At 40.7% G+C, this 18436-nt stretch overlaps 1 protein-coding gene across 1 annotated transcript in view; it reads right to left on the reverse strand.

The window, feature by feature from the left end:
* Positions 1-4547: 4547 nt before the first annotated feature.
* agap3 (ArfGAP with GTPase domain, ankyrin repeat and PH domain 3) overlaps positions 4548-18436 on the reverse strand; it is a 134668-nt gene continuing 120779 nt past the window's right edge. Inside the window, exons 17-18 of the mRNA XM_034702520.1 lie at positions 8751-9006; positions 4548-7690 (exon numbers count right to left, since the gene is read on the reverse strand). Of these exons, the coding sequence (XP_034558411.1) occupies positions 7454-7690; positions 8751-9006 (493 nt within the window). The 3' untranslated portion in view covers positions 4548-7453. The remainder of the gene's footprint in view (positions 7691-8750; positions 9007-18436) is intronic.

Here is an 18436-nt window from a genome sequence, read left to right on the forward strand (position 1 = left end):
TGAACCCTGAAGCTATGTTAAACGTAATGCAGTAGCACCTGTTGAAGTACGGTGATGGGGCAGGGTTATTCAAGTATTTCATTAGTATAAATATTTTATTAAATTAACCAGCTCTCTTTCTCATTACATATTTAGCCAAAATATGGTGTTTTTCTATTCTTGAAAATGTGATATTTGTCCCTTAAAGCTTGTCATGGATACAAACACTGAAAATGATTCCAGTTTGACCTCAGAGCGTAAACAGACTTTTGATGACCTGGGCACATCATGAGTTGTAAACTTTATTCCACTGTCCACCTCATACATCAAGACTGTGACACTTGGATGGGGATTGAAGGGGTGATGTGGTGTGAGGGAGCAGTCAGTGGAAGTTTTTTTATTGTTGTCTAACAGCTGACTAATACAGGCGGTCAATTCCACGACACTGTGCCAGAGTGCAAACGGCTATTTCAGTGTTTATGAGCAGCTCGGTGGAGGAGACGAGGAGCCATGACACAGCTCAGACTCAGGTCATGTTTGGTGTTATTATGGAAAAATTGCATGTGGGACTATTTAAAAAAAATATATATATATAATAATAATAGTTTTTCTGACTAGTTATCAAGAGCAAGATTGTTGTTAAAAATATAATTTTTGATAGAACTTGCTCATCCAAAAAAATTACAAAATTGGCTGAACTCGTTATTGGTTGTTAAAGATTTTGTCCTTTTTTTTTAAAGGGCTGGCTTTGGGATAGGGAGACACCTAAGTGAGACCTTTGTTAGTCTTTCACACATACCAACATACACTCCCGGTAAGGCTCACACATACACATTCACATACACATACACACTCAAGAGCATTAATCAGTCTTTAGATGATATTTAAAACAATTTATTTCTACTCTCTTAAATCACTTGATGCTTGGGCAATACCCTTACTACTTTCATGCCAATAACTCTAAACAAGTAGAATGAAATTGAATTATTAATGAAAAATTAATATTTTTCACTGAACAACTCAAGACTGTGTCTCTATCATTCTGCCATTCATTGACTAAAATCACAAATTCAAATATCAAATTTCTCTCCAGGAAAGGTGTTTAACCATTCTGTGATTTCCCACCAGAAGAGAGAGAGAGAGAGAGAGAGAGAGAGAGAGAGAGAGAGAGAGAGAGAGAGAGAGAGAGAGAGAGAGAGAGAGAGAGAGAGAGAGAGAGGGGAAGAGGAAGAGGAAGAGGAAAAAGATGGACCTCATCATTGACTGTTTCTGTGAGTGCAGGTTGCTCAGCGCCGACTGCAGGCCTGACTTCCTGGGAAGGTCTGGACGGCAGCGGCTACAGTGATGTATGGGCAGATGCATCAAATCGCACAAGATAAACAAGCGATGAGTTTCATCAGGGCCATCATAGCTTTAATTTGGCTGCCTAATGAGTCAGATCTAGTGGCGGAGATAAGAGTTGTCAGAGGCCCGGCTCTAATGAATTTCTTGCCACTTGTAATCAAGGTTGCCTGTCTGAGGGGGGATGATTAATGGAACCCTGGAGGATTCCCTCGGCCCTCAGCCTTCATTACAGCTAATGCATTCTCAGGCAAATTAACAGAGAAACGCAGGCGAAAGCCAACGGGGAAGAGGAAAGAGAGGGAAAGAAAAAGGGGAGAGTGGTAGAGAGGGATGGGAACGCAGCATTTATGTAACACAAAAAAAGGAGCGGAGGATGAAAAGGGGGGAATGAAGCAGCCAGAAGAGAGGAAAAGAGGCAGGGATGAGCTGAGGAGGTCTGATTAGTGAGGGTTCAAGGATATGGAAATGAAAGAGTGGAGACAGGAGTTTGGGTCAGTCGGAGAGGGCAACATGGATGTACTGGTCAGACATGATGGAGCTGAAATTGATAAATGGATGTTCACGTCTGGAGGGAGAGATGGTCGAATGGAGGGAGCAGAGTGGATATAATTACTGCTTAAAGAGGTTAAAAGGGTGAAGGGAGGAGGAAAAAACATGAAGCAACTGTAACCTATCCAAATCAAGACACAAGCATGTCAGGCACACCACCTTAGAGCAACATTTACGTAACGACCCGACACGTCTGTTAAAGTGGCCTACATGTTATGGAAATATGGTTTTAATGTTTGCAAATATGGTCTCGTCAGGTCTTTGTGTAGCCATCCATCAGCCTCAGACCCACCTCTGCAATCTTGGAGGCAATTTGTCTGAGAGGAGGTGGGCGGCAGAGAGCCCTCCTCACTGTTTAGCAGGCCCTGATGAAATATCAAAACACACAGCAGTGTGAGGGAGCGCTCCAGAATCAGCACAACAAACACGAGTGGCCGAGGTCTATCCAGGCATGAGGCATGGTCATAAATTATAGGACGGATTCTTTGGGTGATATTTGTCAGGGGATGTGAATCTACCCTTATTCCGCTTAGTTTCATTGAAGCGGTAGGGAACATTTTGAAACATAAAGCCCTTAACACTCTGCTTCAAAACTTGAGCCACGATATCAATTATTTTATTCAAACAATGGATCACACTTAAGGGTTTACGTGAAAAAAGTTGCTTGTTGTTTCAAGCGACTCTGCAGTGTGCATCATACCTGAACTTTCAAAGCATATTTTATCATCTTTTGTCTTCTTGTTTTGGATTCCTGTGTCTTACTGATCACTTTGGTTCACTTTCTCTCATTAGAGCGGTCTACAGTGTAAAATTAACTTTTAAAAAGTAACAGTGCTACTTACTCTGCCTATGGAAAGCAGACAATGTTGCACATTCAGCGGCTACAAAGCTGGCTATTTTGTTTGAGGAGACCAAAACAGAGCTATAAGTAGGGTCAATATCAATGTAAAATCCATTTACAGATTCTTTATAAAAATGCTTTATTTGTAGACACTGGACTGGATTCTGGTATGAGAAGGGTACTGGTTTTTATCAGTAGTCCTAAGAGTATCATCCACTTGCATCTCAGTGGGCATTGTCTGTACCTAGAAAAACACAGTGTAGAGCAAAAGGGACAGAACAGTAAAGCAATCATGAAACCCCTCCGTAGTCACTTTACAATGTTTTACTCTAAATTCATGTCTTTACCAAATGAGCAGATAGCTTACTAATTCAGCTGACAATAGTTTTGGTGCCCATTCTGAACACAGACAGCATTTTCCTTTCCCAAGTTGTTAGCCAGACTGAAAAAAACACAACTTGTGGAAAACAAAGGCTTGGCTCGTCTTTTGTTGCTAAAAAATAGCTACGCCAGAAACTCTGAAGAGATGGCGTCACTTCAAGAGGCAATAGATGATAGCCGAAAGGGTTCGAGATGATTAAAGGACACAACATTTGCATCACATACAGTACCTCTCTAAGGTCAATAGTCCGTTCTTCCGTGATGTGCAAATCTGCAAGTGCAACCACCACTTTTGGATTTATTTTCAGAACTGCAAGAAATCCATAATATTAAGATAATTGCTTCTTAGTAATTTGGTTCCCCTTTTTAAATAGCTTTTTTTCAAAAACAGGATCTGGATGTGCCCTAAAATTTAAAGGGGTCCCTGTTTACCAAATGACTTGAAAATCTGTCCTGATCTTTTTTTTCTTTGTAATCCTTCTATCAACGAGACAAAACAAACAGCCCTGGAAACTTAGCATCATTAAGGATGATAATGACACGTAATGCAGGCCCCTAGCAGCCGCATATGTTCCTCAGCAGCTATTTGCTAACAAGTGTGCAGATGTTGAGTTATCAGCTTGAGTCTGCTGCTACAAAGTGGCCACCTATCAATTAATGGAAGAATACACAAGAACTTACTAAGCTAAATTCAAAAGGTAAAATTTCTCTCCATGTGGATTAATAGATGGAAATAAAAAAATAGAACAAGCTAATGTGCTTTAATTTATCTGTGGATGTAATCTGATCTGATGATTCTGATTTAAATATTCCTAAAACCTGATTGGTGCAGGCATGTGTGAAATCATGTGACATTTCTTATATTAAATTAGTTTTCAGGGTCTTTAAGCATAACTGTGTGCATTGAGGCTCCATGTCAAGCCAGCACCAAGGGAGGAAGAGGAAACACTAGAGATAAACCAGGTGATAAAGCCCAAACAATGCCAGCCAACAGAGAGAGGAAGGGGATGAAGATATGCTGAGACAAGATTAGCAGGAAATAAGAAGTGGATTAGTGAGGGTTTGACTCCTCTCAACACTGAGACCTTTCACTTTTCCCCACTGTGTTGTGCTGCCTGACACTAAGCCTGGGTCTTTATCTTAATCCTCTTTCAGCAACTGTTTGTGGGGGTCCTACAAGCAGGAAGTGGAGAGGTTGCTTCACTTACCTCTGGACAGGCTTGGTTGAGTTGTCTTTGGATTAACAGCAGCAAGTGTGTTCCAGTCATGGTGAATTTCTCCATGATGTTGGATGAATGAACATGAAAAAAGGGGAAAACATGAAATGGTAGCACTTGTTGCAGTGATAGCAAGCCTTTTAATTTGAAAGCTAGTCTCACCTTTGTGGTTGGGCATCAGCAGAAGCGAGAGGAGCGAGATGGACGATGATTAAACAACACATGGACAAGACAAATGTGTTGATTTCCCCTAAATGCAGGGAAAGGCTACGTCGTTTTATTTGAGTGTTTATTAATAGGTCAACAGTCAGCCAAGCATCCAAGCATACAACAAGTTACTCTTTAGCTTTTGCTTTGTTTCACGTTCTGAACGTAAAAGGAATTACAATAGGAAAATTAACTGAACATAAAAACATAAAACCAAAAGATATTTACATACTGCATTATAAATATGTCAAATGTACATCATTATACACAAGTACCAAAGGTGGTCAGTTAATGTGGAGACCAAACTCAAAGTACCTTAAAAATATGCCTGAATAAAACCAAAAACAACATACCAAAATATGGTTCATGGGGTCAAAGGGACTGTTGACCTAAAACCAGTTTAGTTTCTTTCTCTAGGAGGAGCTCGTCTTCAGATAAAAGCATTAAGCTAATATGTACACTTCATGTTGAGTTTAGGGAAATAACAGGCAGGGTTTTTAGTATTTTTTCAGCATCTACAGTATGTAAATAAGTGTTCCGGTAAGCCCTATACACAATAAACTCCTCTCAGTGATCCTTATGGACACTGAAATGTTGTTGGTCAAGTAGAAGTCAGAAATAAGGCCAGTACCACTGTACAGTACGAGTAAACATGAAGCTACTGTGGTTGAATTTGGGGCAGGTTTTGGGATGTCTGAAAAGAACGTCTTTGATATTTTAGAAAAGAAACACTTTGTTCCTGAGAGCAAGAGAAGAAGAAAGACACTAGTCTCATGTCCGTGTGTTCAGCTTGTCACTAGTGAAGAGGCGGTTAACTTAGCTTTGCTTTGCTAGCATAAAGACTGGAAACAAGTTGATAGTTAGCCTAGCTCACCACAGTTCAAAACCCACTCCATGCTTGAAACTTAAAATCATTTCTCTTGTTTGATGAATTTGAAGAACATTTTGATTTAAAAATGAGAATTTGTTTTTTTTGAGGAAGTTACATAAATAACATTTTACTGACTCATGCTAACCGTTTGCTAGGCTAAGCTAGTTATTACTCCTTTTCTGTCTGGAACACAAAAATATCAGAGTGCTATCAACCAAGAATGCAAATAAATGTATTTCCAGAATATTCCAACTATTCCCCTATCTCCTGGTTTTAAAAACATCCCTTTTAAACCACAAGTTCAACCACAATGAGCTCTGAAAACAGAAATACTGTAAAGAAAACAACAGAATAAGGTACCAAGTTAAGAACTTGTTCTGTAAACAAACATCCTGCCTTTTTAAACCCATAAAATCAAGACTTTGAAAAGCTTAATAATGGCAGTTGAACAAAGGGAAAATACACCGTAGACATTGTGCCAAGTCCACCTGAATTAAATTCTTGCTAAAGTCCTATTTAATTTACAAATGCATTGGCTTATCATGTCTGTTGAATACTGTACATCTGTATTAAAGCAAAGAGAGTTAAACTAAATATACTTCCCTCTATAACCCTCCTTGCTCATGTTATCCCTAAATGTTGCCTTTCTTCTTCAGTCACTTGGTTGCAGTCTGTTAGCTCCCTGCTTTTAGGCTGACAGGTTCACAGGACAGGCGAGGGCACGTAGGTTTAAGGAAAAAGTTGTTTATTTTTTAACCCTAACTATCTGAGTTAGTCTGTACTTTTCTTATAAGGATTAAGGTGAAGGAACAAAGACTACTTTTTACAGAGGTCTGTACATTAAAACACAGTTATGTCCCTAAATGTTCATTGTAGGTGTCTTCTCTCCAGTGTCCTTTCTCCAATGTTCATAATTACAAATGCCCAGTTTCTCTCTGCTGGACACAGTTACAGACTAAGACTTAAGCAAACACGTATCCTACATTTATGTATGGATGCACACACACAGCACCGTATATGTAATTCACAGCAACAAAAGAGAAAATGCTCTCAGGAGTACCGTTTTCAGATATTCCAGTAGGGTTTATGGTTTGAAACTGTGTGAATGTACGTCAAACAATTATCAAGACAATCTAGTGAATCGGAAAATTACTCCAACAAAGACACCATAATGGTGCAGTTCCACAGTTTCAATCAAACCTCTGAATTTGAATGAATTCTGATTGAAGAGGCACTATTACAAAGCTCTGTAGTTCGATGGTCATAAAACATTAGGCCCCTTAATTCCTTTATAGTCATGGACACTTTTGCTGGAGCATCACAATAAGGGTGGCGAAGGAAATGACTCACTTTCACCAGACAGGAATTCAGCAATCAACTCCTTTTGGATGATCTGAACCCATTTTCCCATGAATTAAGTATCTAAATCATTTGGACTCTTCAAGTATAATTGCTTTGCCTTTGTATACGAATAGTATGTCAAGAGTTTGATGGCTGTGTTGAAGACATGCATCATTACTAAAGCTGCAACAGACACCGAGATCATGGAAGATTTAGTTTCATTCCCACATCATTGTTTTTTCACTTGTAAAACTATTCCTCACAGTTTTTATGTTTTTATGTGCTTGGAAATTTAAAAGAAGTTTTTCATTCATGCTCATTATAGACTCGGTTTATGTCGCAGATGAGGAAGACATAAAAAAGGGAAATGTTCAAGCATTAAGGAAATGCTTTTCGTGGGGTAGGTATGAATGCCAAAGAGAGTCATTTGTTTGGTTGACGCTTAAAAAACAAAAAGCTTAAAGCTGATCATGATCATTTCAGACCAAGACTGAATGAATTTAACACACAAGACAGATACAAAAAATTATATAAAACAAACAATGTACAATGTCCGAACCACAAATGCCTTTTTTTGGCGTATTGAAATATAAACAATGAGTCCATCACTGCTGACATCTCTACATTGGTACTGATTCTGGGTTACACAGTGTGAAACAGAGAAGTACTGGGAACAGATGGGGAGCGGTTAAGGAGAGGGATTTATTTCTCTGTCTCCCGGTCCTACATGATGCTGATGCTGCGGTTCAGCTCACACTGAGCGTTGTTGTTGTTGATGTTGGGGTTGGGGTTTGGGTTGCGGCGGCTCATGTTGGGCGTTGGCACGGACGTCAGACTGCTCGAATCGTTGGGACAACCGTGCTGAAGCAAGATGTCGGCACACTCCTGACTGCCGGCTCGCCGAGCGTAGGACAGCGGAGTCTGACCGCGAGCATCCCGGCTCTTCACGTCCACTCCGTACTGTGGGGGAAAAGTTTAAAAGTTTTATATCCACAGAGGCCTACAATTTTATTAAAAAGCTCTGTTAGCTGAACTATATATTAAAATTCATATTCACTTGTTATATTTTATTTCATTCTGCCCATTATTTCCTTCTTGTTTCTCTTCATGTTCAATTTTCAGAAGAAAGCTTTGACTGGGAAGCTTTGGACCCTTTATTTCTTTTAGGCTTTTTAAAATAATAATAATAATGTAAAACACGTTTTAGTCACAAATTTGACATAGAAGACAAAGAAAAAGGAAATGATGACATATGTTGTTTTATCTTATTGATTTAACCTTTATTTAACTAGGATGGTCCCATTGAGATCAAAGATCTCCTTTTCAAGGGAGACCTGGCATACATTTGTCAATGTCATACACGAACATGGACATGTTTCGAACCTTAGAGAAACTTGCGTACCTTTCAACAACATTTCTGTAATTTATACAATACCTGCCACAAAGCAATATTAAGTAACAGCCTGGGATTTTTCTATTGAATACTAGTCTTTAGAAATTGTCATTCTATACATTAAATTTCAAATGTATTGACTTAAAAAACACAAGAATTGTCTGAATAAAGATTGATAAAAAAACGAATAAGTCAACTGATTCTTTTTTTCATCATCCTAAGAGGGCTTAAAACAGAGTTTATTACATTGTTTTCAAATAAATGTCAGATCTTCTTTTGAACGGGTCAGCAGTTTCACAGCACTTCTGAACATTTTTAAAGAGCAGTGCGTAATCTGATACTGTGTCTGAGATAGTTCAATTACTTGTGTTGAGTTTACAGGCAGTTGGAGGTTTCCAAATATGTTTCCTTGAAGTCACTTCTTCTTTTAAGTGGAACTTCCAGAAAGTTTGACTTAATTCTAAAAACTAAAAAATAATCCAAATGATGTTAAAATACAAACTATCACAACTTGTGATGTAAAGAGGTTCAATCTTATAGTAAGCAAACTTTTCCTTTTCCTTTTCTATTCACATGCTGCATAACTACGATGGCAATATTCCTTCATCCCTAACCTACTTAACTCACCCAGATGAGCAGCTGTGTGATGACCACGTTAGCCATCGCGCAAGAGAGGTGCAGAGCGGTGCGTCCATCTCCATCCCCGTAGGTCTCATTAACCTCCTCCTTGGTGCCATGGGCCAGCAGCACTACTACCAACCTCAGGTCGTCCTCCACCACCGCCCGGAGCAGCTGCTGCCCCAGGGGTACATCCGACTGGGGCAGTCCCACCAGGAACAGCTTCTGCTCATACTTGGCTCGGATCCAGCGCTCCTTCTCTTCCCTGACGAGAGAAAAATTGACAGAGAGGAAAATACAGGTCAGGCAGGGTTAAATATGGTGAACAAGCAATGAGCGATTAAGCAGCTGAGCTGAAAAAGTTTCTGTGCAACTCTTATTATTCAAAGGAAGTGATTTAAACACATTGTCATGAGCAGAAGGTACAATACGGACACACAGGGGAAGTATTAGTGTAATTGGCCTAAGAGACACACTGCTTTGAAGTGACATTTATAAACCATTAGAGCAAAGGAAAACCACTGGCCTCCACTATCACAGTGGGATATAATACAGTGAGATTGGCTGCAGAGATGAGAGAATGCCAAAGGGTGTGACGCTTTGGGCAATATTCCACTTTTAGTGATTACGCTCGATAGAGAGACGGTTAGAATCTGGCCAGCTTTCTAAAGGTTACACATCTTGAACAGCATGTCTGCTGCAGACAATGCAGGAAGGAGGGGGACATAGTTTTATCAGCGCTGTCGGCTGTCAGTCTAAACTGGTGGATCCCCTCCACAAAAGAGCCAGTGTGTCTCATAACCCCGGTCTCCCTTGGGGTGGCTGGGCCCTGAGTCAGATCGATGGGGCTGAATGGCAGCCAGAGAGGGATGCTGGGATGTGGGGCTCCATCACTCCAGACTGGAGCAGAAAATAGACACTGAGGGAAGGCAAAGCAGAATTCTATCTTTTGCTCTCCATCTTGACCTCTGTTTCATTCTCTGCCAACATACAAACTGTCCAAATAAGAGAGAAGGAAAAAAAATCTATATCAATAAGTGAATGACTGAGCATGCCCAGTGTGGCAGTGACCTCATGACCCTGTCAGCCGGTGTGATAAGAGGAGCAGAAAGAAGCTGTTGTTTGGATTTGTGGGTGAGTGACAGAGAGGGGAAGGTGTATACGGATAAGTTGAAGTGGGGACGCCGACCGGAGTGACAAGGCTCTCATGGGATTCACTATCAGGGGATGGAGGCTTTGCAGTAAGTACCGACTGACAGTCTCATTCACTTAAATCCTGATTCATCATAATCACTGTGCAAACAAACTCATAGCTTAATTACTGAAATCAACCTTTCAGAGGAGTAACGGAACATCTCAACTACACATGGCATTCAGAGTTCATTATTACATGTTAAAGGGCTAGTTCAGTAGAATTAAAAAGGGGTATTAGCTGCAGACAGAGTTTGTTTCTTTTATTAAGATTTCTCTTAAAATATAGAAACAATGCAGATAAAAGAGATGTTTCCTTGTTTTATATATTTTCAGAAAGTTGATTTAATTTGACTTTTTTGTCGTGTCCTTAATATTTTCTAACAACATCTTTTGACCTTGACATTCAGCTTACTGTGAGTGAAGAGCTAAATCCTAAGCGTACCTACAGTACATTAAAGTGCTTAAATTAAGTTTGTTGAAAAAATACTGCTGGACACTGTGGTTATAACCAATAACTAACTCAATTAGGAGCACAAATTGTGTCTTTGGGGACCTATTTTCAGCTGTGGATGAATACATATTCGATTCACCAGTAGCATGACAATGTATGTGGGTTTTACTGACTAATTACAGTGTCCACATATATCATGATGGAGGGAAGTGTCATCAGGTGCAACGCATTGGATCACTGATGTGTTTTTAATAGAGTCTTGACAACAATGAAGCTCTGTGGATAGGAGGAATGAGAGGAAATGGACAACGTTTTTGGGGTTTTGGTCGATTGTTTAGCGTTAGTTTTTTTCCCCCAGTTTGCTCACTGTCACCTTTAAAATAATAAGGAGTGACTTTTTTCCTTTTTCCCTAATTCCTCTAAATATGTGACACATACACCTAGAAGATCTTTGAAAATTAATCTGCATGAGAATTTATCTGTGATTTCCATGAACTGACCTCAAGTACACCCCTAAGTATCACAGTTTCAATTACAGCGTGAGTTTCAACAATAGTAACCAGTTCAACATTAGTCACTCTCTTTTATTACCATCTTAGCGGCTAGGTGTGAGGGGGGTCAACTTACCACAGACAGCAACCATTTTCAGACTCATATGTCAGCTGCCAGGCTCACTTCACGAGGCAGTCTGTCTTACACTGAGGAGCCTGGCAGCGGCCCAAAGTGCAGGAGTTAAGGATGTGATGGAAAATGTACCGGTCTTTATCAGAGCCCAAGCACAAATTGATTAACTGCAGAACACCAGCAGAACCTCATTAAGTAATTTTACCCATATTTTTAAATAGTCTTAAAGCAATTGTGTTGATAACCATGTGGGTGCATTTGTGTTATGACCTCAAAGAAGCTGTAGGGGAAAGAGTCCTTTACCCGGTTACACCATAAGAAAATCTTTTCTTAAGGATGAGGGTATTATGTGAGCAACAATACAGCCCTAATGGCAGGCAATTGCAGCAGCTCAGAGTTTTATGGTGTAAGCCCTCCATCAATCCCTACTCGGTCATTATGTGTGGACAAGCCTGTTAGCAAATCAATTGGCCTTAGAACCAGGGGACTGCCCAGAACAGGAAGGGGCCGTCCTGCCCACCCCACCTGTTTCCGGGTGTCCTCCTTGAAAACAAGTTCTTCTTACTGCTTAAGAGGATGAAGTATGCCCAAAAACTTTTAAAAAGCTGTAATCCTTAAGGCAAAAATCATCAGTCTTTATGAAAAACCCGAGCGTGGTTAAAAACAATCACTGAGAGCTGCTGTCCAAAGTTAGTTTCAGAAAGCTTGGCCATGAATGAGATGCTGATTCTGTGGAGCCCAGTGAATTGATATGAGCTAAATGAGGCAGAAAGTTAGCACCAAGACGTGAAACAAAAAGGCTGAGGAGGAGAGCCATTAAGAAGACGTCAACATCTCAGAAAGGAGCCCTGAGGACACTTTGTTATCCTCTGCTACAAAATCAGCCCCCAAGAAAGTGTCGGGGAAAGGCCTCACTCACTGCTGATGCTGAGCTTTAAAATCAACCACACTTCTTTTAATGTGGTCCTCTTTTACAGAACATTCTAAAAAGCTAGACAGTGGTTTCTTTAAAATTCCTAAACTACAGCCACTTCAAAGCCAGAGTGTGAAAGGAAGTGAAATGGTTATCCCGCCTCTGTCTTTTGTTTGAAAAAGAAAAACAATCCAAACAGGGGTAGGGTTTAGACAGTCAGGGGGAAAACTGAGACCCTTGAAAAGGACACTTCCTCACCACAGGAGGAAGAAAAATAAAATCAGCAGATTTAGCATGTCAAAGCGTCAGGCAGAGCAGGGCAGGAGGTGGGGAGGGAAAGGAGAGTGAATTTGCACAGCAGGAGGGGATATTTAGGAAATTGAAGTGATGGTTACTCTTACATACACACACAGATCAAGGCTTCGGCTCTAACAGACACTGTTTCCCCACCCTGCCTTGAGCACATACTTGTTCTAAATTTCTCTGTTGCTCAGGGGACAGAGGGGAGCTAAAGGTTCCTAATAAAAATGCCTCTGCCTCTTTTGACTCTAGAAACAAGCCGTGTTTGCTTCACAAATGTCTTTTATTATTTGGAGTAATCCTGCAGCTTATAATCCATGTTTAACTTCCCATCATTGAATTTTATTTGAAAGAAATTGCGAGCAAACATCAAAATGCTAACTGGCTCTAAAGTGGAAATGGGCTCCTGTCCAGAGCTGGTGTCCCCTTTCATTTGCCCACGCAGATCCCACCTAGATAAAGGCAGCCTTAACAGTAGAGAAAGGCCTCTTTTATAATTCTATTAGAGCTCTGTCCTTTCAGCTCTCTGTTGAGCAATGGATCCTGACCCTGACTTAATTAAGTGGCAAATGGCGGAATGATTCTCCTAAACCCAGCCCACGGAGTCAAGAACACATGACTGAATTCAAATAAAGAGGGACAAACAAGGATAATTAGTCAAGCCTGAAAGACAAAGGCGAATGGGAATTTATAAGAAGGGAAGGGAAACTGAGACGGCAGGGGCGGAGCCAGCAGTAGTGGAGCCCAAGAATGACCAATGTGACTGCCTGTAATAAAGGTGCATGGGTCCATAGGAAGAGGAGGATGTCCGTCCCAACGCTCAGCCATCTTTCAAACACACACAGAGTCCTCCTAAACAATCAAAGCTTCTTCAGCTCCTCCTCCTCTTCCTCCAGGATCCAAATTCACCGCCGACACATCAAATAGACGCAGTGAAGGGGAGAAATGGTGTTGGGAGGGTTGGATAGGGGGGTCTTGGGGTTTGACCAGCCTGAAGAGAACTCGCAGTGGGGGTGGGCAGCTTGTATGGGACCGATTCCCATGCAGCCAGCAGCTTCACTTCCACAAACCGAGGGGAGGGAAGAGACAGAGATCGAGGAAGAGGGACAGCAGCAGAAAGACAGAGAGGGGGCTCGGAGGGGAAGGACGGAGATGAAAAAAGCGAACACAACAGGGAGAGAAAGCTGGGCCCCAAAGCATCAAAGGTTGCTAAGGGCGAGAAATGAAGGAGCAGCACAGTAAACGCAGCAGCAAAAGTGCTAAATAATGCCCCCTATGGTTCAGTGGGTACAGTGTCGACATGGTACACTCTACTCTGAGAATAACAGCCGCGAAAGAATTAACACAAATATTTTTACAAGAGGGATAGATCCCACTTTACCAGCGTCTGAAGTGTGGTCTGAACAGATGACCAGAATTCAAAAGGTTGTTGTGTGGAGCTCTAAAGAGAGGCCAATAGAAGAGCATCTGGGTGCCGTAGGCAGGCAGAAGGGATGAGTTGAATATATTGTGACATTAATGAGGTTGTCAGACTCCTTGTGATGGAGTGGCTGTGTTTTTGTGCCAGCTAGACTAACACCCTTAAATGCTCATGCTGTTAACCCCTGCTGAACCCTTGCCTCAGAGACAAAGCTGAGGGGACGATAACACATGCCCTGCCTATGTATGCAGCCTGCTTCACGTTCATACAGAATCTCTGTCACATGGAAAGACTGTGTAGGATCTTTTTTCTTCACGTCATGAGATGGGGAAATCTTGGTAGAGGTTGACATTAAAATTAAATTGCACTAGTAAGTGGACTGAGCAATAATGAAACAGCCAGTCATCTACCTGGCTCTGAAACCCGGTGGCATGTGGGCAATTAGCGACTGTGGTCCCACTTCACCCACACAGGGCTAATTACTGACCTGTGGGTTTCATTTAGAGAGCGCGCGAGAGAGAGAGAGAGAGAGAGAGAGAGAGAGAGAGAGAGAGAGAGAGAGAGAGAGAGAGAGAGAGAGAGAGAGAGAGAGAGAGAGAGGACATGGGAAGACCCAGTCATTCATTTGTCTTAATTAATTACTCTTCCTCTACAAGGGCTCCTGGCAAGGCCGGCTATTCTAAAAGCTCTTTTGAGAGTTGGCGTTACAGCCCTCCTAACCTGTGAGTGGCCCTGATGCCTTGTTTCTGTGTTTTGGGTTTGAGCGTAGACAAAAGAGTCCACTGTAGACAAATCTTCGAAGTGGGATCTAATGGTCGCAACACTGATGTTACCTGCGCAACAAAATATCTCAGGTGGACAAGCCAAGACGCTGGAGCTGCCACCCTAGAAGGGGTTAAAAGAAGCAGCAGGGGCCAGGTTTGGAGAGGTTAGCGGTGTGATTCATTTTTATTACCACGCAGCCCCTGCAGGCGGCAGGAGTGGCAAATTATTTCTGAAACAAAGTGGAGGGCTCTCATCAGAGCTATTACCTGCCTGTGGCCGAGGGCGGCGCGGAGCCTACAGAGGGTGACAGTGAGAGGCCTGCGTCAGTGAGGGATAGCCGTCCACATCCGTCCACGCTCCAGGACATCTCCCCCAAATGAGAACTGGAGTGTATGTGCGTGTGTGTATGTGAGTGTGTGTGTGAGTGTGTGCGCGCCAGTAGAAGATAAGGGTAAAGTTGGCTGTTGGACCTCCCCCACATAATCCGTCAAAATAGTCTGCAGTGTTTTCTCTCACGAACATGCCAAGCAATTAGAGTCGTTGTGCAAAACACAACGACTCCCAGGTGCTAATTAAAAGAACAACTGCCCTCCGATATGCTGACTGCAGAGATTAGCCACAATGCAGGGCTTGCACAAATTTATTATGACACATCTAACTGTAGCCTAGCCAGCTCTGACTACTGCTTTTTAGACAGTCTGTGCTGCTTTTTCATCAGGCATCCTTCGTAAGTGGGTTATTAAACTGTGACTAATGGCTCTATTAAAACACTGAATAATCTCTTTAAATTCTTTATAGATAAGCCATAAGCCATCAAGCAGAGCTACCTTTCTTGTCCAGATGGTTAGAAAAATCACCAAAGGTGGACTTCATACATTATGAAAATTGGCTACAGATGATCTGAATCCCTATCAGTTAGTTTTAACATCAATCAACACAGAGAGAAATATGTAAGCATTAATAAATGCATTAATAATAATAAATAATGTACTATTAAAAAAACAGAAAGGCTCAACAGTAGCCAAAGGGATTTTTACAATGAGAAATTCCCGTATTTGTGCCAACAAATGGCTTACATATGATAGGTTGGCTTATACAACAGTGGTAACACATGTTCTTTTGCAAGGTCTAAAATCAGATAAGATGAGATACATATGTGCATGGATATAAACATGCTTCCTATCATGTTGCCTGTAATCATTTTGATGTAAATAGGTAATTTTTATCGTTGCTCCGCCGACAAATCTATATATTGTGCTCTTTCAATCCATAATATCATAAGCTAAACCAATCTTGTGGATGAATGCCTTTAAGTTAAATCTCAAAAATGCAAAGGGGTAAAACTAGTCTTGCAGGAGACATTCAATCAGACACTGAGTTGATATTCAGGTAGTTACTGAATCGTTTAGATTAGGTGTCACTGATGTTTAGCGGGACTCGGGAGCCACACACTGCCTGCCTGTGTGCCATCACAGAGCTGCTGCATGTCACAGATGTGACACAATTAAAGAAATCCTCTTATATGGACCATGAACATGTTAAGAGGAGAACACACAGACAGGGAGTCAAGTTAGGATTTATGGTGTTTAAAGAGATCAATCAAAAAAAAACTACATCCCATTAAAGTGAGCATAATTCATCTTTAGCAAAGTAATTTGATAGCAACGTTTACCCCACAAGGGTACATCGTTCTATCAGCAACAAAATAATCAGCATCTCAATAACCAGTGGCCATATATGATATTTACAACTGCTGTGTTTTTTTGTCTGGAGATTAGTTATGCTGCAAATGAGATTTATGGTTTGACAGTGAAAACTAATGGAGGTGCTGCTGCGGGATAAGATCGGATTTTTTAGACAATGAAGAACCATCCTGCCTAGGGCGACGTGGGACTGACAGTGGTAGGGAGAGGAATCAACATCAATAATCTTTCATCAAGTCCACAGTGGAGCACTTTAGCACGGATACCATTCAATAAATAACTGTAGGCCATCATTCAGTTCTGAACTGGCTGGAGAGTGCAGGATGGATTCAGGAGGATAAGGCCTGGGACTACAAGAGGAAGGAGAAAAACAACCACACAATGTTCCTGGCAAACTGAAGTATGATTCGTAGGGTATACATACAAACTTTCTTTTATTACTTTACTACTTAAAGTATATCACTGCTGCTATTTTGAGTAAGGTTAGGCCTGAGTTAGCTAAAATAGTCCACTGCCAAAATGATTGTGCTTCATGCTATTCTGTTGTCCCAACACAAACACTGCCAGTTTAACCATGTCTTATTAATGTAAACAATCCTGACTTTCTGTCACTATATATGGATGCTGCCGTCTAACAGTCAGTTCAAACTGAAACAGTTTTTGAAGTTTCTGTCTTGTTTTGTGATTTGTTTATGTCCATCAAGAGACTCGAAATCAGCTTTAACCCCTTGAATCTGATAATTTACTACTTTCAAACATTTTTAGAGTTAGTCCTTCGCCTCAAGTATAAGCACACTATATTTTTTTCATGTGATCAGAGCGTTGGCCACTTCAGCGCAAATAGATACGTCTACAGGGTTGAAAACCTAAGCCTCTAAAGCCAAGGTCTGAAGCCAAGGTCTGAAGCCATTGTTAAGGCTGGAAACAAATGTTTACATGATTGATAAATCATTGAGCAACTTTGATTTGAGCTGTTTTGGACACAGTGGTACATCTCACCCCTTAGCTTATCTTGTATTGTATATGCTAGCACAGTGTTCTTAAAAGATAACCACCCACCCTTCTTCTTTTTAACTGGTGAGAAAGCAGTACAATATGACTTTTTTGTCATCATACAGAAGAAATTATTAATCTGTAGAACATGTAAACACCATAGTTTATCAATTGTAAGCCATGGAATGCTCACAACCATTTATATCTGGTGTTACAAGGAGTGCAAGGTGATTAATTGAGTGATTGATTGTTGAAGTTATTTTTCTTACTTATCTTTCTATAAAAAGTTAACATGGTTTATAAACAGGTTACAAAGGTTAGTCACGAGTCCTGAGTCATGGAAAGATGTCACTTGGGTTTTGGAAACCTGAGGAATGGTTACTTCATGACATCTTATATGGAAAGTGTGAATTACTTAAAAATATAACATATTTAAATGTTCTATAAGGAGTTCACAGTTGGGAATAAAACAGACTAATGCTGCTAAATGGCATCTATAAGTGAATCCAGACATCCACTATAAGATTATTAATAATCGGAATACTCTATGTTTTTTGCACTTTTCAATACATGTAACAAAGTGCTTCGCCGTGGGCAATAAAAACAAGAAGAAATGCAAAGTAAAATGAAGTGATGAAAAACGTAAAAGCATACAGACTTATCAAACAGACCCATACAATCAGAGGTAAAATTAAATAAAATCACACAATAAAAGCTTTCCTGTAAAGATGTGTCTTAAGTAATGAAATAAAACACAGGACTGACTCTGCAAATCTGATTGACTAATTCTGCAAAGTGATTTTAAATCCCGTCACCACAGCCATCTGAGTAGATTCTTTAGAAAAAGCAGCAAGCAGTTCAGAAAAGCAGAAGTCTACATTTTGCTTGGGAGCATTTCACTTTGAATGCATAAATCCAACATACTACATCCCAGCTTAAATTAACAACTTGAAATCAAGGAGTGATCAGAGAATGCATGCTTAGCTAACGAATAAACATGACAGGACTTCCTGATAACATGGCTGGGATCTATGAACTGTCGTCCTTCTTGCAAAATCTATTTGGTGTCAATAATAAGTCAGCGATTGTCCTCAGTTATCATTGATCATATCATAATTGTAATCATTTTAAGTCACCTCTGCAGCATCAGCCGTAGAAAGATAAAGTCACATCAATGTTTCTATGCTTGTCTTACTTTTTTAACAAAGTTATAAAGCTGTGATGTTAAAACAGTCTAATGCCACCAGGTAGAGCCTACAGACAGTCTTTGCTGTGACAGACAGAATGATGACTCGGCCCCGTGTGATGGATATGTGACACGGCAGCTTGGGG

Source organism: Notolabrus celidotus, chromosome 15, assembly GCF_009762535.1.
Source record: "Notolabrus celidotus isolate fNotCel1 chromosome 15, fNotCel1.pri, whole genome shotgun sequence".
In the NCBI taxonomy this organism is placed as follows: Eukaryota; Metazoa; Chordata; class Actinopteri; order Labriformes; family Labridae; genus Notolabrus; species Notolabrus celidotus.